General features: G+C 42.0%; 1 protein-coding gene across 8 annotated transcripts in view; it reads left to right on the top strand.

Annotated features, from left to right (window-relative positions):
- MBNL2 (muscleblind like splicing regulator 2) overlaps positions 1-15,759 on the top strand; it is a 149,749-nt gene that overhangs the window by 43,863 nt on the left and 90,127 nt on the right. For all 8 annotated transcript variants that reach the window (XM_017643459.3, XM_017643461.3, XM_017643462.3 and 5 more), the window contains exon 2: positions 2,863-3,644. In XM_017643459.3, coding sequence (XP_017498948.3) covers positions 3,471-3,644 — 174 coding nt within the window. In that variant the 5' untranslated portion in view covers positions 2,863-3,470. The remainder of the gene's footprint in view (positions 1-2,862; positions 3,645-15,759) is intronic.

The raw sequence follows: 15,759 nt of genomic DNA, 5'->3' as shown, positions 1-15,759 counted from the left end.
AATTAGGAAGCAGGATTTTCATTGGAAGTACTTGATCTGTGTTTAGATTTCATAGAATTTACTACTAAAAAGTAGGTTCATGTACTCAAGTTGGTCCCAGCACATTTGAATGTTCTCCAGTAACTACACTGATGATCAGTTTTTTAAGTTAAATTTTCATTAATTAAGAATAAATGGAAATTTAAAATTTCATTCCTTGGTGGTACTAACCACGTTGCATGTACTCAGTAGCCACATGTGGTTAGTGGTTTCTGTATGGGAGAGCAAAGCCCTAACACATAACCCTTCCTCCCACGCACTTGCCTTCTGGAAGACCCCTTGTGTAATTGGGTCTATGTGTTAGCACTGTTTATTCTTATTTCTTGATAACCATATTTAAAGTTGGTCTTGTCCATCCTTACCCGTCATTACGCACCTCCTCTGGTGGCCTCCCCTGAATTCCAGTGTGCTCTCTCTTCCTCACTCCCACCACTGCCTGCCTGTACCCACTCCAGAAGATGGAGGTTGTGATGGCCCAAAGGACAGTGTCTTTGATGACAGTGGCTCTGTGACTTTCAGGATAGAACAGAGAATAAGCTGGGAGAAGGTGGATTCATGAGAGGCTAGGAGAACAATATGTTTAGGTGGAATAGGGCCATCTTCCTTTCCTTCGGGAACATCTTTGACTTACTCAGGGCTCGGGCCATCAGAAAGTTCGGCTCTCTGCTTTTAAAAGTAAGTTCATCTTGATAGAGTCTGACTATCTAAATTCTGGTTGGATTTTCATAATAACAAAATATTGTAACCAAAATTGGCAATCTACTTCTCCCAGGGAAAAAAATGTTTTCTTAACTGAAAGTATAAGCAACAGCATTCCACATTCAATGGACTGGAATGAAAGCACTGTTCCTGTGGAGTTTTTAGGAACCCTTGAGTCATTATTCATTTGCCATCTCTGCACAAACACACCTTTGCCTATTTCTCTTCCTGCTTGTGAAGCCTCAGCAAACAATGTGTTGCCATTGAGGATAAGTGCCTCCTCCATCCACGTGGTCATCACCCCATTGGGCCCCGGTCCTTGGAACGCAGGGACTCTATAAAATATATTGCAAATATGAATTAGATGTCTCCAACCCATCATTTTAAATCTCCTTTTTATTAGTGCCTCAGACCCACTGAACACCCAGGCAAAACTGTTACCCTGCGTCTTGCTTCCCTCAGCCTTTGTTCTTGGGGGGCTAGAGGTGGGGGTTGAGCTAATGAGGGTGCAGGTCCAGGCTGGTCTGTGAAACCTGACCCAGAATAAATTTGGTTATTAAGCTCATCTTCTTAAAGTCCCTGAGTTAAGCTAGTTGAGGGTAGCTGCTGGGAACACAGCACTGCCAAACCAAAAAGCAGGAGCCTGCCTGTCCCCTCAGATATTTCACAATCAGAGTCAGGTATGCATCCTGGCTCTCAAGGTCGCCCATTTCCTTAAATGCACATACAACCATAACTCATTCAAACACTTCTACTAACAAGTAAAAGAAGTTTTGGGATGAAGTAGCATTTCCCACTAGTCCCAAGAGATGTCCTGCTAAGTAAATATCCCCCGATCAGATAAGCTTGAGAGACGCCATTGCTTCCCTTTCCCTGTTAGATACTCATTCAAGGCCAGAAACAGCCCTACCGAGGAAGCCCGTTCAGCTTGGTTTACCTGGAGTTAACTAAACTTCATTGACTGTAGGACCTACTTTTCAGGGAACACATGTAAACTGCTTAAGAATTACTGCCCTCTGAACTTATTTGGTACCGGCTGGTTTAAAATCTATTTCCAGGCTCCATTAAGTTCCTAGTTAAAAATTTTTTAGAAGACATCAAGGCTTAAAGATGTGTCTAAGGTAGCTTGTGGCATATATAATTTATGAAAATGATCATCCTCTGGTATTTAGACCTTTATTCATGCTTGGCCCAATAATGCTAAATTTTTAATGTTTATATCATTTCCTAATCCTTGAAAATATTAACGAAAGTAAATATGCTGATTTTAGCAATCTGAATTTACTAATTATATTTTTGTTGTAGATGTGTGAATTAACTCCAGCATTCCACAGAACACAGCAGTTTTAGATTGTGATTCCTTTAAAAACTAAATCGAACTAAACTGTATCTAACTTGCATTCATTCAGTCAGTGAGTCAATCATCAGTTAAATTGGTCAACAAATATTTTTTGAGGACCAGCCATGGACTAAGGCATTAGGAATACAGAAATGAAAAATATAAATGGTCCTCAGCCTCCAAGTGCATACAGTATAGAGAAGAATGCTAACATTAAGCAGGTAAAAACAGTAGTGAAGAAGTCTGAGAGATCTGAGAAAAGATGGCAGGAGGCGTCTACTTCGAATCCATCTTCAAGTTCAAATCTCTGTAAACTAGTAAGGATGTAAAGAGGAAGGAGCCCCTGCTTCATCCAAAATGACAATATCCTTATTATGTAGGAGAGACATATCCCAAATAACTGTTTACAACCTTTCCAACAGTAAATGCATGGCCTAAATGTGATATTAATTGGAAGCCACAGTTCTAATACACTGTTTCGGAGACTTAGCACATTAGACTGAATTGTTTCAGAATGCCTAATTATTGTGTCAGCCACACACATGTGTTTGAGTCATTCCTAACTGTTGGACTGCTGCCTAGATCGTTTCTGCAGAGCGGTTCTCGTTGTGTCTCCATCCTCGTGCTCCCTCTCTCTCTTTTTTAATGCATAGCTCTCCTCACTAGACTCAAAGTTCAAAGCTTTAAACTGTAGTTTTGCAAATTCTAGATCAGAGCTAAATGGTTTGTTAAAGTGTGGATCCCATTGAGCTTGGGTGTATGGTGACATTTTATTTGTTTTGCAGGTTCATGATTTCGAAGTGCCTGTGTGAAGTCAGTTTTGCTGGAAACTGCAGCCCAGAAGCTCTTGTTGCATTCAAATTTTGTTTATCCATCAAATCCGCATTACCCTGACCTTACAAGTGGATGAAGATACCTCAATTGTCTGACTTTGCCAATTACTTGATTTCAGAACTTTAAAAGGTGGAAGGAAGAAGAAATCCTGCTAAGATCTGAACATCTAAGTGGCTTATTTTCCAGCATCGTCAATAGCTGTGAGCGTCAGAACTAAATATTCTCCCAAGGAGTGCCATGCTAGTGAAGTCACTTTATTAAAAGCAGGTGTGTTTGCAAAACAGTCACGAGACTCAGAAGTTGGCAGCCAGAGATGACACTGAGCGTGCTTCTGGTACCGCCCGCAGTCTCCAAGTGGGGCCTATTGATTGATGAGTGACTGCCTGCCGATAAATTCTCTCTTCACTCTGCTTCCTAGGTTGAACTTCATTAAGACATTTATTCCTTACCTTCAGACTTACATGTGGGATTTTTCACAACAATAGTTTCGGAACCGTTGGAACTGGGATTGGTTTCATTATTTAACAGAAACTAACAGAATCCCAATCACTTCATCGTCATGGCTTTGAATGTTGCCCCAGTCAGAGATACAAAATGGCTGACGTTGGAAGTCTGCAGACAGTTCCAAAGAGGAACATGCTCACGCTCTGATGAGGAATGCAAATTTGCTCACCCGCCCAAAAGTTGCCAGGTGGAGAATGGAAGAGTAATTGCCTGCTTTGATTCTCTAAAGGTAAGACAGTGCATTTTATGTATCATGTCAGTGGCACGTTGGAATTTCAAATGGAATGTTTCTCATTTTACATTTTACAGAAGTTTAACAAATGTTGTTTAGATTTTCTTGTTTGTAGTGACGAACGGGAGATATTCACTCAAACTTTTTCATATCAGGCCTATATAAATTTTTTACAGATCCATGTTTAAATTAAAAATACATGATGGTGTATTTTTGGTCTGGCATGACATTCATGTACCCAAGAGTTTTAAATCAAAGTCTGGCTTGTGACAACTGAAGATAAATATTTTATTAACATTTGATCTTCTGGAGGTTAGAGAGAGGTGAAGAAATTGAATGTGTCACTTTTATGTGCCAGTTACTCTGATTGACTTCTCAAAGCATTTTCTACTCTTATGGCTTTCTTTCCTGACCAAGGGCTTCCTAAAATACTCTTCTCTTCATCAGTTTTTCATTCTCTTTGACAATGTCATGGCTAGCAGAAATCAGTAAGTATGCACCCAGTACTCCTTGAGAACCTACAACATGGGAGACGTGTAAGTTAACACATAACATATCACAGAAGAAATGAATGTGATGCAAGATGGTATCTTTGATAAGTTCGCTGTCTGGTAGGGAAAATATAGCAGCAAATAAATAGAATGCACGACAAAAAGGCCTCAAGGGAGGGATAGAGAGACAACTTCTGTGGGGGTCCTTAGAAGGAGAGCTGGCTTCCCCATGACTGTTCGAGAAATGTTTTTGGAGGCTGTGGCACCCGAGTTTGTATACTGAGTTGGGTAGAGTTTGGACTTGAGGAAAGGGAGGAATTATAATGAAAGATCTAATTGAAGGAAGTTGGGGTGACTTAACCTGTAATTTGTTGAGGTTTATTTTGCCCTAAAATTACAGATTCTGTGAATCACAGATTGTCTAGCATAGTTCAAATATCATCATGACACTGTTTACACTGTTTTAGATGGAGATAAGATACATAGTTTAAAAAGAGCTTAAAACTTACATCTCTGCAAAACCTCATATAAATGAGGGTATCAAACAGTAAAAAGAAAAACAAAATGTCGATCTATGCCCTTGATACATGATTTTGGAAATCATAGTGCGATGAGTTTGCAAAATAGTGACCTTAGCTTATTCTTGGCTATTGAAGTGACTTGATAAGTTTTTTGGGAAAATTTCATCTGGAAGGAAAAATTTGTGTCCTGAGACTTATAAGTCAAAATTGTAATATAAGACTTTATATATTTAAGCATATCTATCTAGATATTACAGCAAAATAATACATTTATAGCCCAACAGAAATCTTTTAAGGGTTAAAATATGAAAAATTAGAAGCAGTGTAGATTGAAAAGTAGATCATAAGAACTTCAAGATATGGAACAGGCAGGTGATGAGAAATTCATTTTATAGGCCATCCCGGTTCCTTCATTTTACTTATCCCAGCCTTTTCTGGTTGGATATTTAGACTAACATTTTAGCAAGTTTCTTAAAACTTTTAATACTTTAGTTAAAGAAACATGAGGGTAATAGGCCTGACCTATTAGACGAAGTAATCCTTCAGTGTCACCAGGACAGCCACTCCCCAATCCTTCTAATCCACTGCCTCCCTGTGGATTCACAGCGCCCCACATTCACTTGAGGATTCCAGCCCATGGAGAAAGAAGCCCCCATTCATGTTATGTTTAGTGCAACACACGAACCAAGCCGCGAGAATGTTGAGCATGGTTCAAATGAAAAAGAACTTTAAAAATCGTATTCAGAAGTGTCTTGTAGAACCATTTTCAAGTGTTGAGTTCTCTTTTGTCTCAAGTTATGAGTTCTCTTTTGTAGTTGAAAATGTTCAGGCTGTTTGAGTGTGATGTGATGTATTTTTAAAGTCAAAATCCAAAGAATGGGAAAAGAGCCCACAGGCACAGGAGGAAGACAGACCCCAGCCTAGATGCCTGCTCGGACACTTCCCACCCTTGGGGGGCTCATTTACCCCTTCTTAGCTTTGTTGTCTGATCAGTGAAACCAGGACACTTGGCTGGGAAGTTGGCTCAAGCACACCCAGTGCCCAGCACGGGCGTGCTCACCTTGCAAGGTGGTTGTGAGGATTACAAGTCCTTACGACAGGGCTGGTAAATAAGTGTGGCACTGAAAAACAGTAGCTACAGAGAAAAAGGATGATGATGATAATCATGAAGCTATTTAGTTTGATTTCATTTGATATATTAAAAAAGACTGCACCGCCCAGGAGAACCGGCCTGAAATAGAGAGAAGGGCAAGGGCTTTGAAGTCAGGCAGGCCAGGGCTTAATGGAACCCTGGCTGTGACACAGGCGAGCTCTGTCATTGGAGGCTTTATTTTATCTCCTTGACTCCAGTTTCCTCTTATTTAAAACTGGCATAATAAGGTTACTGCAGACATGAACTGACCTAAGACATGCCCGGTGCCCAGCGCCAGGTGGGATGTGTTAGGGACCGGTGATGTTAGTTTCTTTCCCGCTACATAAAGTATCCCAGTACAGACCCTGGTTCTGAAGACCTGCTTTACGGGCAGGATGTGTACAACTCTTAAAGCATACAAACTCTCTGATGCAAATTAGTCATGGCAATAAAAGAAACCGAGTTGGAGGCAGAAATCATTTTTTGTTATTTATTACAACGTATTTTCTGCAAATTCTGTGGGGGGTATTTTAAATCATAAAAATAGGTAAGAAGGACCTGGTTGGCCTATCAATATAGAGACAGGTCATTTGGGAGCCTAAGATATTCCTTTTTGAATTTTTGTTATGAGTTATTTGTATGCATGAGAAAACTTCCGTAAATATATACTAAATCTGTGGGTGTTCAGAAGAGATTTGCTCAGGTCTTTGGAAGGAGGGTTGTACATATATAAATACTTTTATGAAAGATGTTTCAGAAAATACAGCAGAGTTCTTACAATGACTACTTTATTCACAATTGTTACTTTGTTGCATTTTATGTAAAACTACTGAGCATGTAAGCATTTGTGACTTTTTTTAAAAAGTTAAAAAGTGTATTACTATGAACAATGTAATTGCTTTAATCTTTTCCAGAAGGCCAGAACATTCTAGAACATTGTGTTCTACAAGTTAGGTTAACTTGACAAAATGCAAATCACTTATGAGCAACTACCTTCTCTGTGGCTAAGGCCTTAACCAAGTTAACCCCATCTCTGCACCCTTATAGCCCATAAAACAGGTTTCCTCACAGTTGAGATGGTTGAGATTTTTCTTTTCAGGTTCTTTTTCCTATAACTGATAGGAATTAATCTGGACTGTTTTGCAAATCGGGACATCCAGAAAGGAATAAATGCATTAGCTTTCCCTTACTGAGATAAAGGTTTCAGCATTTATCACTTCATCAAGTATTTAATATATTTGCTTAAACATTCTGATTTAAACTTTCTTTAAAAAGGACGTACTTTTGAAAATCATGTTGCTAATTTTGGCAAAAAAAAAGCACACAACATGAACTCAACACCCCTAGAGTATTTGGGGAAATTGTTTAGATCTTATGTAACCTTTCATAATAAAATTAGTTCAAACAGTGTGATTCTTTTACACCTAAATCAGGTGATGTCACTTCCCTATTCAAGGCCTTCCAGTGGTTTCTCATTTCATCCAGTGTAAAGACCAATCCTTAGCAAAGCTGTCTAGGCTTGAGGAGATCATCCCGCCCCGTCAGCACCTGGTTAGTACTACCTACTACCCCTTCCTCTCACCCAGTCCCCACCGGCCCCCCGCCTCTGCCGTCCTCGGAATGTGCCAAGCATCTGCATTACGGTGTTTGCGCTTGTTCCTGCCTGGAATACTCTTGCCCCAGTTATATGAACAGCTTGTTTCCTCATTCCCTTCAGGCTTCTGATCAGAAATGCCAACAGTGAAGCCTTCTTGCCAACCTTGTTTCAAATAGTAATTCTCCCACTGCTGGGATCTCGTTTCCTCATCATTTTGCTTTACTGTTCTCCTGTGCACTTACCACCATCTGATAAACTATGTATGTAAATGGTTTTTGTTCTCCCCCCTGCACTCTGCCCTCTCTACTCTGCCAGAATGTAAGCTCCATGTAAAAGGTGATCGTGTCTTTTTTGATCACTCTTGTGTCCCTAGAGCCTAGAACAGTGTTTTCTACACAGGAGATGCCCAACGGGTGTTTGTTGAATGGTAGAGCATTTTCAAGCTTCTCAGGCAAAGCTGCCACATGGGGTTGTAGAAGGATGCCCTGCACACTGGGGGTGCATTTCTCATCATAGTCTATGTGATCGGCACCACCCTGGAGTTGTGCAGTGCACAACCTGTGCAGCCATGTGCTGTGGCTCTGTTCTCAATATCGCAATAGATTTCAAAACCAGGGAGCTCTTGCAGAAATTAGAGACACAGGTGTGACTTTGAAAATAGAAAACAATGTTGGACAATTGACAAGTAAATTATTTCAATTTCTCTGAAGCTGTACATGATGCTGAAACTACTTTTTATTATTCTCCCATTTTAAGTTTTAAAAATATAAAAAAGTAGATTCTGCTCATTCATCTTCGGGATGCTGGTTATAAATTGGCTGATGGCAAATACAATTTTAATCTTGCTATTCATGGTGAAGATTTCAAAATTAGAAGTGGCAGATATCAGGCCATTTTGGATAGTTCTTGAAGACATATTTTAAAAGGTATGTCATCAGCCTTGACCTTAAGTTTGTGTTCTTGAATTGCCACTGGGCTCTTGAATAGAGGCTAATTCTTTGCACAAATTGCTTGAGTGTATTCTAGGTTATATTTGGCCTGATCCAAAAATATAATCTCAGCAATTATTTTGTTATCAATAGAAATATCTGTAATCATAGAAATACTACTATCTGCTAGGTATTTTTCAGGCATTATCTTTCCTTCCAGCAACTCTGAAAGGTAAATATTATCCAACCAACCATTACAGCTTTGAACACAGGGTCAAAAACATGCATAGCTCACATGTAACTTATAAGTGATGGAGGGACCTGATCCCGGGTGTGACTCCGACGCTGGCACCATCCCTTCCGTCCTCCTAACGCCTCTTACAGAATAAATCATTGACATAATTAATCCTAAAACTCTTAATAGTGTAATAAGATTCATTTTTAACACGTTTAGCACTTTGAAATGCAAAAAACATTCTAAAATAGAAGCCCCCAGAAATAAACCTATTTAGGTACTAGAAAATTAAATATTTAAAAAAGAGAAAAACTGTGGGAAAAAGCAAGGCACATATTGTATTTATGTTTGTTTGTATCAATATACAAATACTATACCATCATTTACTAGGTCTCAGCAACAAAAACAGCTCTGGTCCAAGGCATTGGGGTCTGTATCCATGTGACTCTGAAACGTAACTTCAGCTATTATGATGTGATGAAGTGCAGGACTGGTTCATACTTTAAGGATTCTTAGACCCACTGATTATACTTCCTGCATAAGAGATCCGTTTCTCTCTCATCTGACTTCCACCCTCCTGCGTAAATCAACCACTTCCCCTTTGTGCCCTCCTTGGACTCTATTCACACTTCCATGTAACAGTCTACTCCTCAAAGTGTGTGTCCCAGCACACGCCTGGAAGCTTCCCAAACATAGAGTTGTGTCCTATTCATCCTTGTGTGCCAGCTCGTGGCCTGGCATCTGGCACACAGCGGAAATGCAGTAACAATCATTCACAGAGTGCATAAATTAACAAGGGGGATCTTCACTTGTCAAAAGGAACTTACTGTTCATCAGTGAGCTCAGACCCAAAACTTCTCTGTATGACTCTTCACTGTTTTCTTTAACATCTGTTTCATTTTGCAACCTCATCAGCCTCTCAGAATTCCCTCCTGCTGTTGTCCCCTGTGGTACGCTCCTAGCTCTTTCTCCACTCTGACCTTCCTTCCTATTTTACCCCTAAAGGCACCTCTTCCTCCCCTTGCGCCCTAACGTGGATGCTCTCCAAGGGTCAGTGTCGGTCCTGGGTCAGCGACAGATCAGTTCTGAAAGTACATCTGCACGCTGTGCTCGGCTCCCACCCTCGGGCCCAGAAATCCCAGCTCTGGGTGTGCCCTTCCCGTGCCAACTCAGTGGCTCCAGATGCCTCCTGCACAGGCCATATGAACGGTCTATTGTCACCTGCAGCTCAACATGTTTAAATCCGGATTCATCACCCTGGCCGCACCACAAGCCCACTCCACTCCATCCCTATACCTTGTCTCCCTGGCACAAAACCTTAGTTTGATCCTGGCCCCATGCCAAGGACTCTCAGTGGTCTCTCTGTTTTGTTCTTGCTCTGGTTGTAGGGAGGGTCCCCCTCATATCTTCCGGTGTCTGGAAGCTCACGTGTTCATGGCTTGAGGCTGTATGGTTCTGACCTGTGCCCCCAGCTTCAGATGGCTTTTCTGTGTGTCTCTCTTCGCACTGTCTTCCCTCTGTCTGAGTCTGGTCCAAATTTCCTATTCTGGTCAGGACACCGGTTCTATTAGGTGAGGTGCCCACCCTTCTCCATTATGACCTCATCTTGACTACTTCCATCTGCAATGACCCTATTTCCAGATTAAGTCACATTCTGAGAGACAGAGAGTTAAGACTTCAATACGCCTTTCGGAAGAGACATTGTTCAGTCCGTAACACTAATATCTGAACCTAGAAAACATCAGAAATCCATCTAGTCTAATTCAGTGAGCCCGACTGGGGTTGCAGAATCCACTTCTGCACACTGCCCTGAACATCCATCGCTCCAGCCGGCGAGAGGGAGGGGACTGGAAAACCCCCGCGCGTGGTGCTGAGCGGAAGGAGTGGCGGCCCGCTGGCATTCGGGTTTACCATCTCCTGTGTCTGAAACGTGTCAGAATAGCTAAAAATAAGTCTCAGGGAAACATGCAAAGATTTATTTTCCCCAAAAACGAAGAGAGTAAAATATCAGTTTAAATTAGATCCTTTAATAATTGTGTCTGTGTGTCACTCACTCTGCCTTCAGGGTGCTCAGTTTGGTCTGTCTGGGTAGCTGATCTCATGAAGCTGTTTCTCACCAAAGCTGAAGGAGAAGAAAAAAAAAAACATTTATCATGATAAAGGATTTGTTTAATATTCTTCTTTATTTTCTGAAAAGAGAAATAGTGTTTTGTCAGTACCCTTCTTTTACTCAAACTCTTGCTTTGATGTCTTTAATACAGTGACAAACTAGAAAAGCAAAGTGAAAGCCCTGGCCTGGGACTCTGCATCTGAGCCCTGGCCTTCCTGCACAGAGCCCCATATCATTTCCCCTTTCTGGCCTACGGATGCCTCATCAGTAAATATTCATTCATTCGTATGTTCCTTCACTCATTCATTCCCTCTTTAAACAAGAGGTACAAACTTAAAATCTGGGGGACCCAGCAAGTAATATGAATGAGGGACTCAGCATTCACTGCTGGGGAGAACCAGGGATTGCTGCAGACTGCAGAAAATTAACGGACGGGCACGCGGTCCCCATAAAGTTGGGAGCTGCCCGTCAGCCACGAACAGCCGTGGCCTACTTTGTGAGAATCCTGGGGCTTCGCGTATAATTCTCATATAAAAGAACTAGAGATAAAAGTTTTGATGTGAAGTTTCCCAGTTTCTAAATCTTGTCAACCAATTAAAATGTGTTTCAACCCTGTAGTTCAATCAGAGCACACCTACAGGATGGATTAGAATGCCACATTTAATAACTGAAATAAACAAACAAATACTGATCATGTGGCAGGCACTGCCAAGCCCTGGAATGGAACAGCACCCATGGCTTCTGCCATCGATAGAGATCGTGGAGGGCAGAATGAATTCATAAACTGCTCCTCATCGTCCTTGGAGGACTTGATGTACATTGCTTTGGCCACTCACTCTCTGATTTCCCCTCGCCTCCCTTCCCTGAATCTTTCTCCTTCTCCTGACCTCTAAACATTGGAGTCTCTCCATGCCATGCTTGGTCCTCGAGTCTCTACGTTTGCTCACACCCACAGAGGACACCTTACTCTCCTTAGACCTCACCAAGCATGTTCTTGCCCCAGAGCCTTCATCCTTTCTGGCCTGTCAGTCAGAGAACTGGACTCTTTAGGTGACTTCATCCAACCCAACATGCTGAACATTTCTTAATTTCTATCTCTAGCCCCGATTTCTCCCCTGAAATCTAAACTCATGTATTCAATTGCCTAAGTCACATATCAAATTTAGTATGTCCACTAATAAGTTCTTGATTCCCCCTTCAACCTATGGTTCCTATTTCCAGTAAAAGGTACCATTCATTCAGTTGATCAAATAAAACATCTTCAAACGTTGCCATTACCACCACACCCAATCCATCAGTAAGTCCTATTCTGTCTGTCTGTCTTCAAAAGATACCTAAATCTAAGTACTTCTCAGTGCTTCTGTCATGACCACCTGGATGTCTCTGTGGACTATTATAATAGCCCCAGTAGCTCTCTTTTGCACTTGTCCATTTCATTTAGGAAATCCAATGTCCTTAGGGCCCCATGTGATCAGACCCCCCACTGCATTTCCAGCCCCAGAGGTCACGCTCCCCCTCACCACTGTGCTCCCAAGGCGTTGATCTCTTTGCTCCTCTGGGTCTTTGCACTAGCTGTTCCCTCCACCTGGAATGCTCTTCCCCAGGTAACTGCAAGCCTCAGTCTTCACCTGAGTCTGGAATCTGCTTAAATGTCATACATCTGTCCACAGAGCAGCCTCAGACCTCAGCTTTAAGGGATGTTACCTACCTATATATGCCTTCCCTGCCTGTCTCCTCCGCCAAAGGTAAGCTGTAGGTGGGGATCTCACTGCTCGCTCCCTATACCTGGCAGCTGCTGGGTGCTCAACCATATTTGCAAGTGCGTAAATATATCCTTAAATCCTACACCTTTGACTATCACTGTTCCAACAAAATTCAAACCACTTTTCTGGATACCCGCTGCTCAGTATTTTTTCTATTAATCTACAGACAGTAAAAAACCTCAAAGTTAAAGGCTTTGTACCAATAAACTGGTTTATAATCCAAAAGGTGTTTCTGGGTCATGTTCATGCTTGAGCCTTAATAGGCAGGTCACATGGAGACTTGCCCACAGTGTCAGGTAAGAGCTATTAAAATTCACAGAGTGGCTGATGCTGACATTGGACACCATTTCCCTAATCTGCTATAAAATCAGGACACTGGAACACATTTGTCTTTTGGGTTTTGCTTTGTTTTTATTGTGTAAGAACACTTAACATGAGCTCTACACTATTAGAAAATCTTTAAGTGCACAGTACAATTTTGTTACCTCTGGACGCAGTGGTGTCCAGCAGCTCTCCAGAACGTATTCCTCGCATAACTGAACGTGTATCAAATACATTTTTCTTCAAGTTCTTTAAGTTGGAGAAAGGTAGATTCTTTAAAGTGAAAGGTTGCTTTTTTATTCTGAGATTGTTTCCTTCTTATGTTTTCTGATTATAACATTTCTTCTTTTATAAAAGGATTATCTTAATAGATGAGTTTTCTTGTTATTTCTTCCTTAATGTACTTACTTGGCAAACGAAAAAGCGGGCAGCTCTATGTCAGTTCCCGTTCTTCTTATGAAATACAACTGCTCCATAGCATTCAGAGGTCGGACCTCCTCGTCCACACTCTTTGGCCTGCAGTTCCCACCAGCCGACTCACTCCTTGGAGGCAGACACGCAGAAAAGGCTTTATCTTTGCAAAGTCACTGTGAAGTCCACATGTTATCTGAGAAGAACTAGAAGTTCCTCAAGCCTTTCTCTGTTAGCAAATGAGGACGGCTTGATCCAGCAAATGAGCTAATTTTCATTTTGGGGTCAGGGGAGGAAAAAAGAGCCCAATCAGAGGCTGAGAGACGGGGAGCCTGTTACTCCAGCGTGCACGCGCGCGAGGCCTCCCGGAGCTGAAGGCGGCGGGCATGCCGTGCGGGGGGCTGAGCCTCAGCGGGGGCTCACCATGGGCTGGGGAGCCCAGGGCTGTTCTGGGGAACTTGACCAGTGATGAGCTTCACCTGTTTTACAATTTCCCCAGGAACGGACCTGCTGATACCAAACAGCATGTTCTTTCCACTTGGTTTGGTTCAATTTCCTCTAGCTCAAAGATTAGAGTCTAGGGTGTATCACTTTTTCTCAGCCCTGTCATACCCAAGAAGAATAAAACTGATTGTCAGAGGACAAATCCTCCCTCTGAGCACCCACCTTTAAAATTCAGGGAGTGAGAGGATGTTGACATATTTATTTGCGATCAGTCTTACCAGCCATCCTGCCCAGCCAGCCAGCATTTGGGAGATGTGACTGATGAAATAATTTTTTCACAACTGAGCTCGTATACCCAGGGTGAGTATTAAGCTCTTTAGAAGATGAGATACTGCTGGGAGAAAGAGGAGAGGAAGATGACTCAGAGGCTTTTACCTAGTTAAAGCAACACAAAAGGACTAGATTCAACTTGAGCCGTGTTCATGTTTCCGTGTGCATAACTGTCATCTTACTGCAGCACTTCGTATCCTTAAAAAATTATTGCTTGTCATTTTGGGCCGAATAAGTGTTATGGATACTGAGGTACATTAGTAATCCATCTTAACATAAAAACTTATTTGTTGGAAAGTAGAGTACAGTATATATAGGCTTTTTTTTTTAAGTGTCTGGTCTGCATCTCAAATATCATTCAGAGGAATATTTCAAGTGCTCCCAGGCCTTAGTAAAGGCACTAATAATGACATTAAAGATATCATTTCGACGCCTATCATGAAACTAAGCACTGACCCAGATGCTCAGGATCTAAAATTAATCGGCAGTAGCCTCATTCGAGAAATTTAATTCACATTGCTTCTCTTCCATTCCCGTTGGGCACATGGTTGTTAACAGGAACTGTGATATCTGGGAACTACTGGGATAGCAGAATTCATAATGAAGAATTCTAGTAGAGCCAGACATTCTGAGTAGTATATAAAGCTAAGAAGAAAGAAATTTCATTTCCTCAAGAACTTCACCATCTTTATTCATTTGTTTATTCTATAAATAGTCACTGAGCCACCACTAAGAGCCAAGCACTGTGTCTGGTGCCCAAACCAGACACGAGTGGGGGAAATAGCAGCAGCAAGAGAAAATACACAAACTCTCAAATGACCACATTTAATCAAAACTGCTAGTCATTGGCGAAGTGCTGTGTGCCCACAGGGCCAGGTCGCAGGTTATAAAAGCAGATAGGTTTCTTGACCTCATGGAGTGAGGTCTAAGGAGTGACAGAAAACAAATGGGGAGAAACAGCACCCCCCCAGAATTAGTCCTTTGCAAGATGTGAGAAGTGCTAAGAAGGAAATGAACAAAGTACTTAGATAGAAAACAATGCGACTGAGGAAGAATGTAAACAGCAAAGGAGTGTGGGGTGCTTTCTCCGAGGAGTTGCTCTCTGGGCCCAGACCTGAAGGTAAGAAGGCAGCAGCCACGTGAAGGAAGACGAGCTTCTGGGCTCAGAGAAAAGAACTCCAAAGCTTGGAGAGAAAAGCACTTGGCCAATTTCTGGAAAGAAGCCAGGGTGACTGGAGCATGATTAGTCAGCCAGAGGGACACAGGGCTGAGGCAATGAATCAGAGAGACTGCGGTGGAGTCTGAACATGATACTCAGTATTCAGATTTGAGCAAAAGGCTGACCTACTCCCACCTGCCCGGGAGAAGGCCGCTCTGCTGGAGAAGGAGGTGCAGCCCGAGGCTGGCCACAGATAGGTCCAGAGTCTTTGCACTGTCCACACTGCTGCCAATGCTGCCTGGCTTGGGTGGTGGTGGCAGAGATGGAGAGGAACGTGGAGATTCAAAGTACATTTTGGAGGTAGAATTATTAGGAAAGATGCATCATGACAGGTCATTAAAAGAACCAATCACTATGCATCCTGGACACATTTGTCCTTTACCTTTACGGCGCCTGGAACTGATTGCCTGAAGAGGGAACTTACCCTTCACTCTGAAGAGTGTATTTCTCCTGGCCCTTTTTGCCCTGCTGGTCGTTTTATTCAGAATATTCTCTAAGGATATTTTCTCTGTGGTCACAGGAGCTGGATATAAATCAAAGCCCCAGGAAGAACCTGGTTTATTATCTGAGCAGAGGAACAGCTACGTATAATCAGATTGCTTATATGGA

This window comes from Manis javanica, chromosome 9 (assembly GCF_040802235.1).
Source record: "Manis javanica isolate MJ-LG chromosome 9, MJ_LKY, whole genome shotgun sequence".
Lineage (NCBI taxonomy): Eukaryota > Metazoa > Chordata > Mammalia > Pholidota > Manidae > Manis > Manis javanica.
The sequence above is the reverse complement of the archived record's forward strand: the minus strand, read 5'-3'. Positions and strand labels throughout refer to the sequence as shown.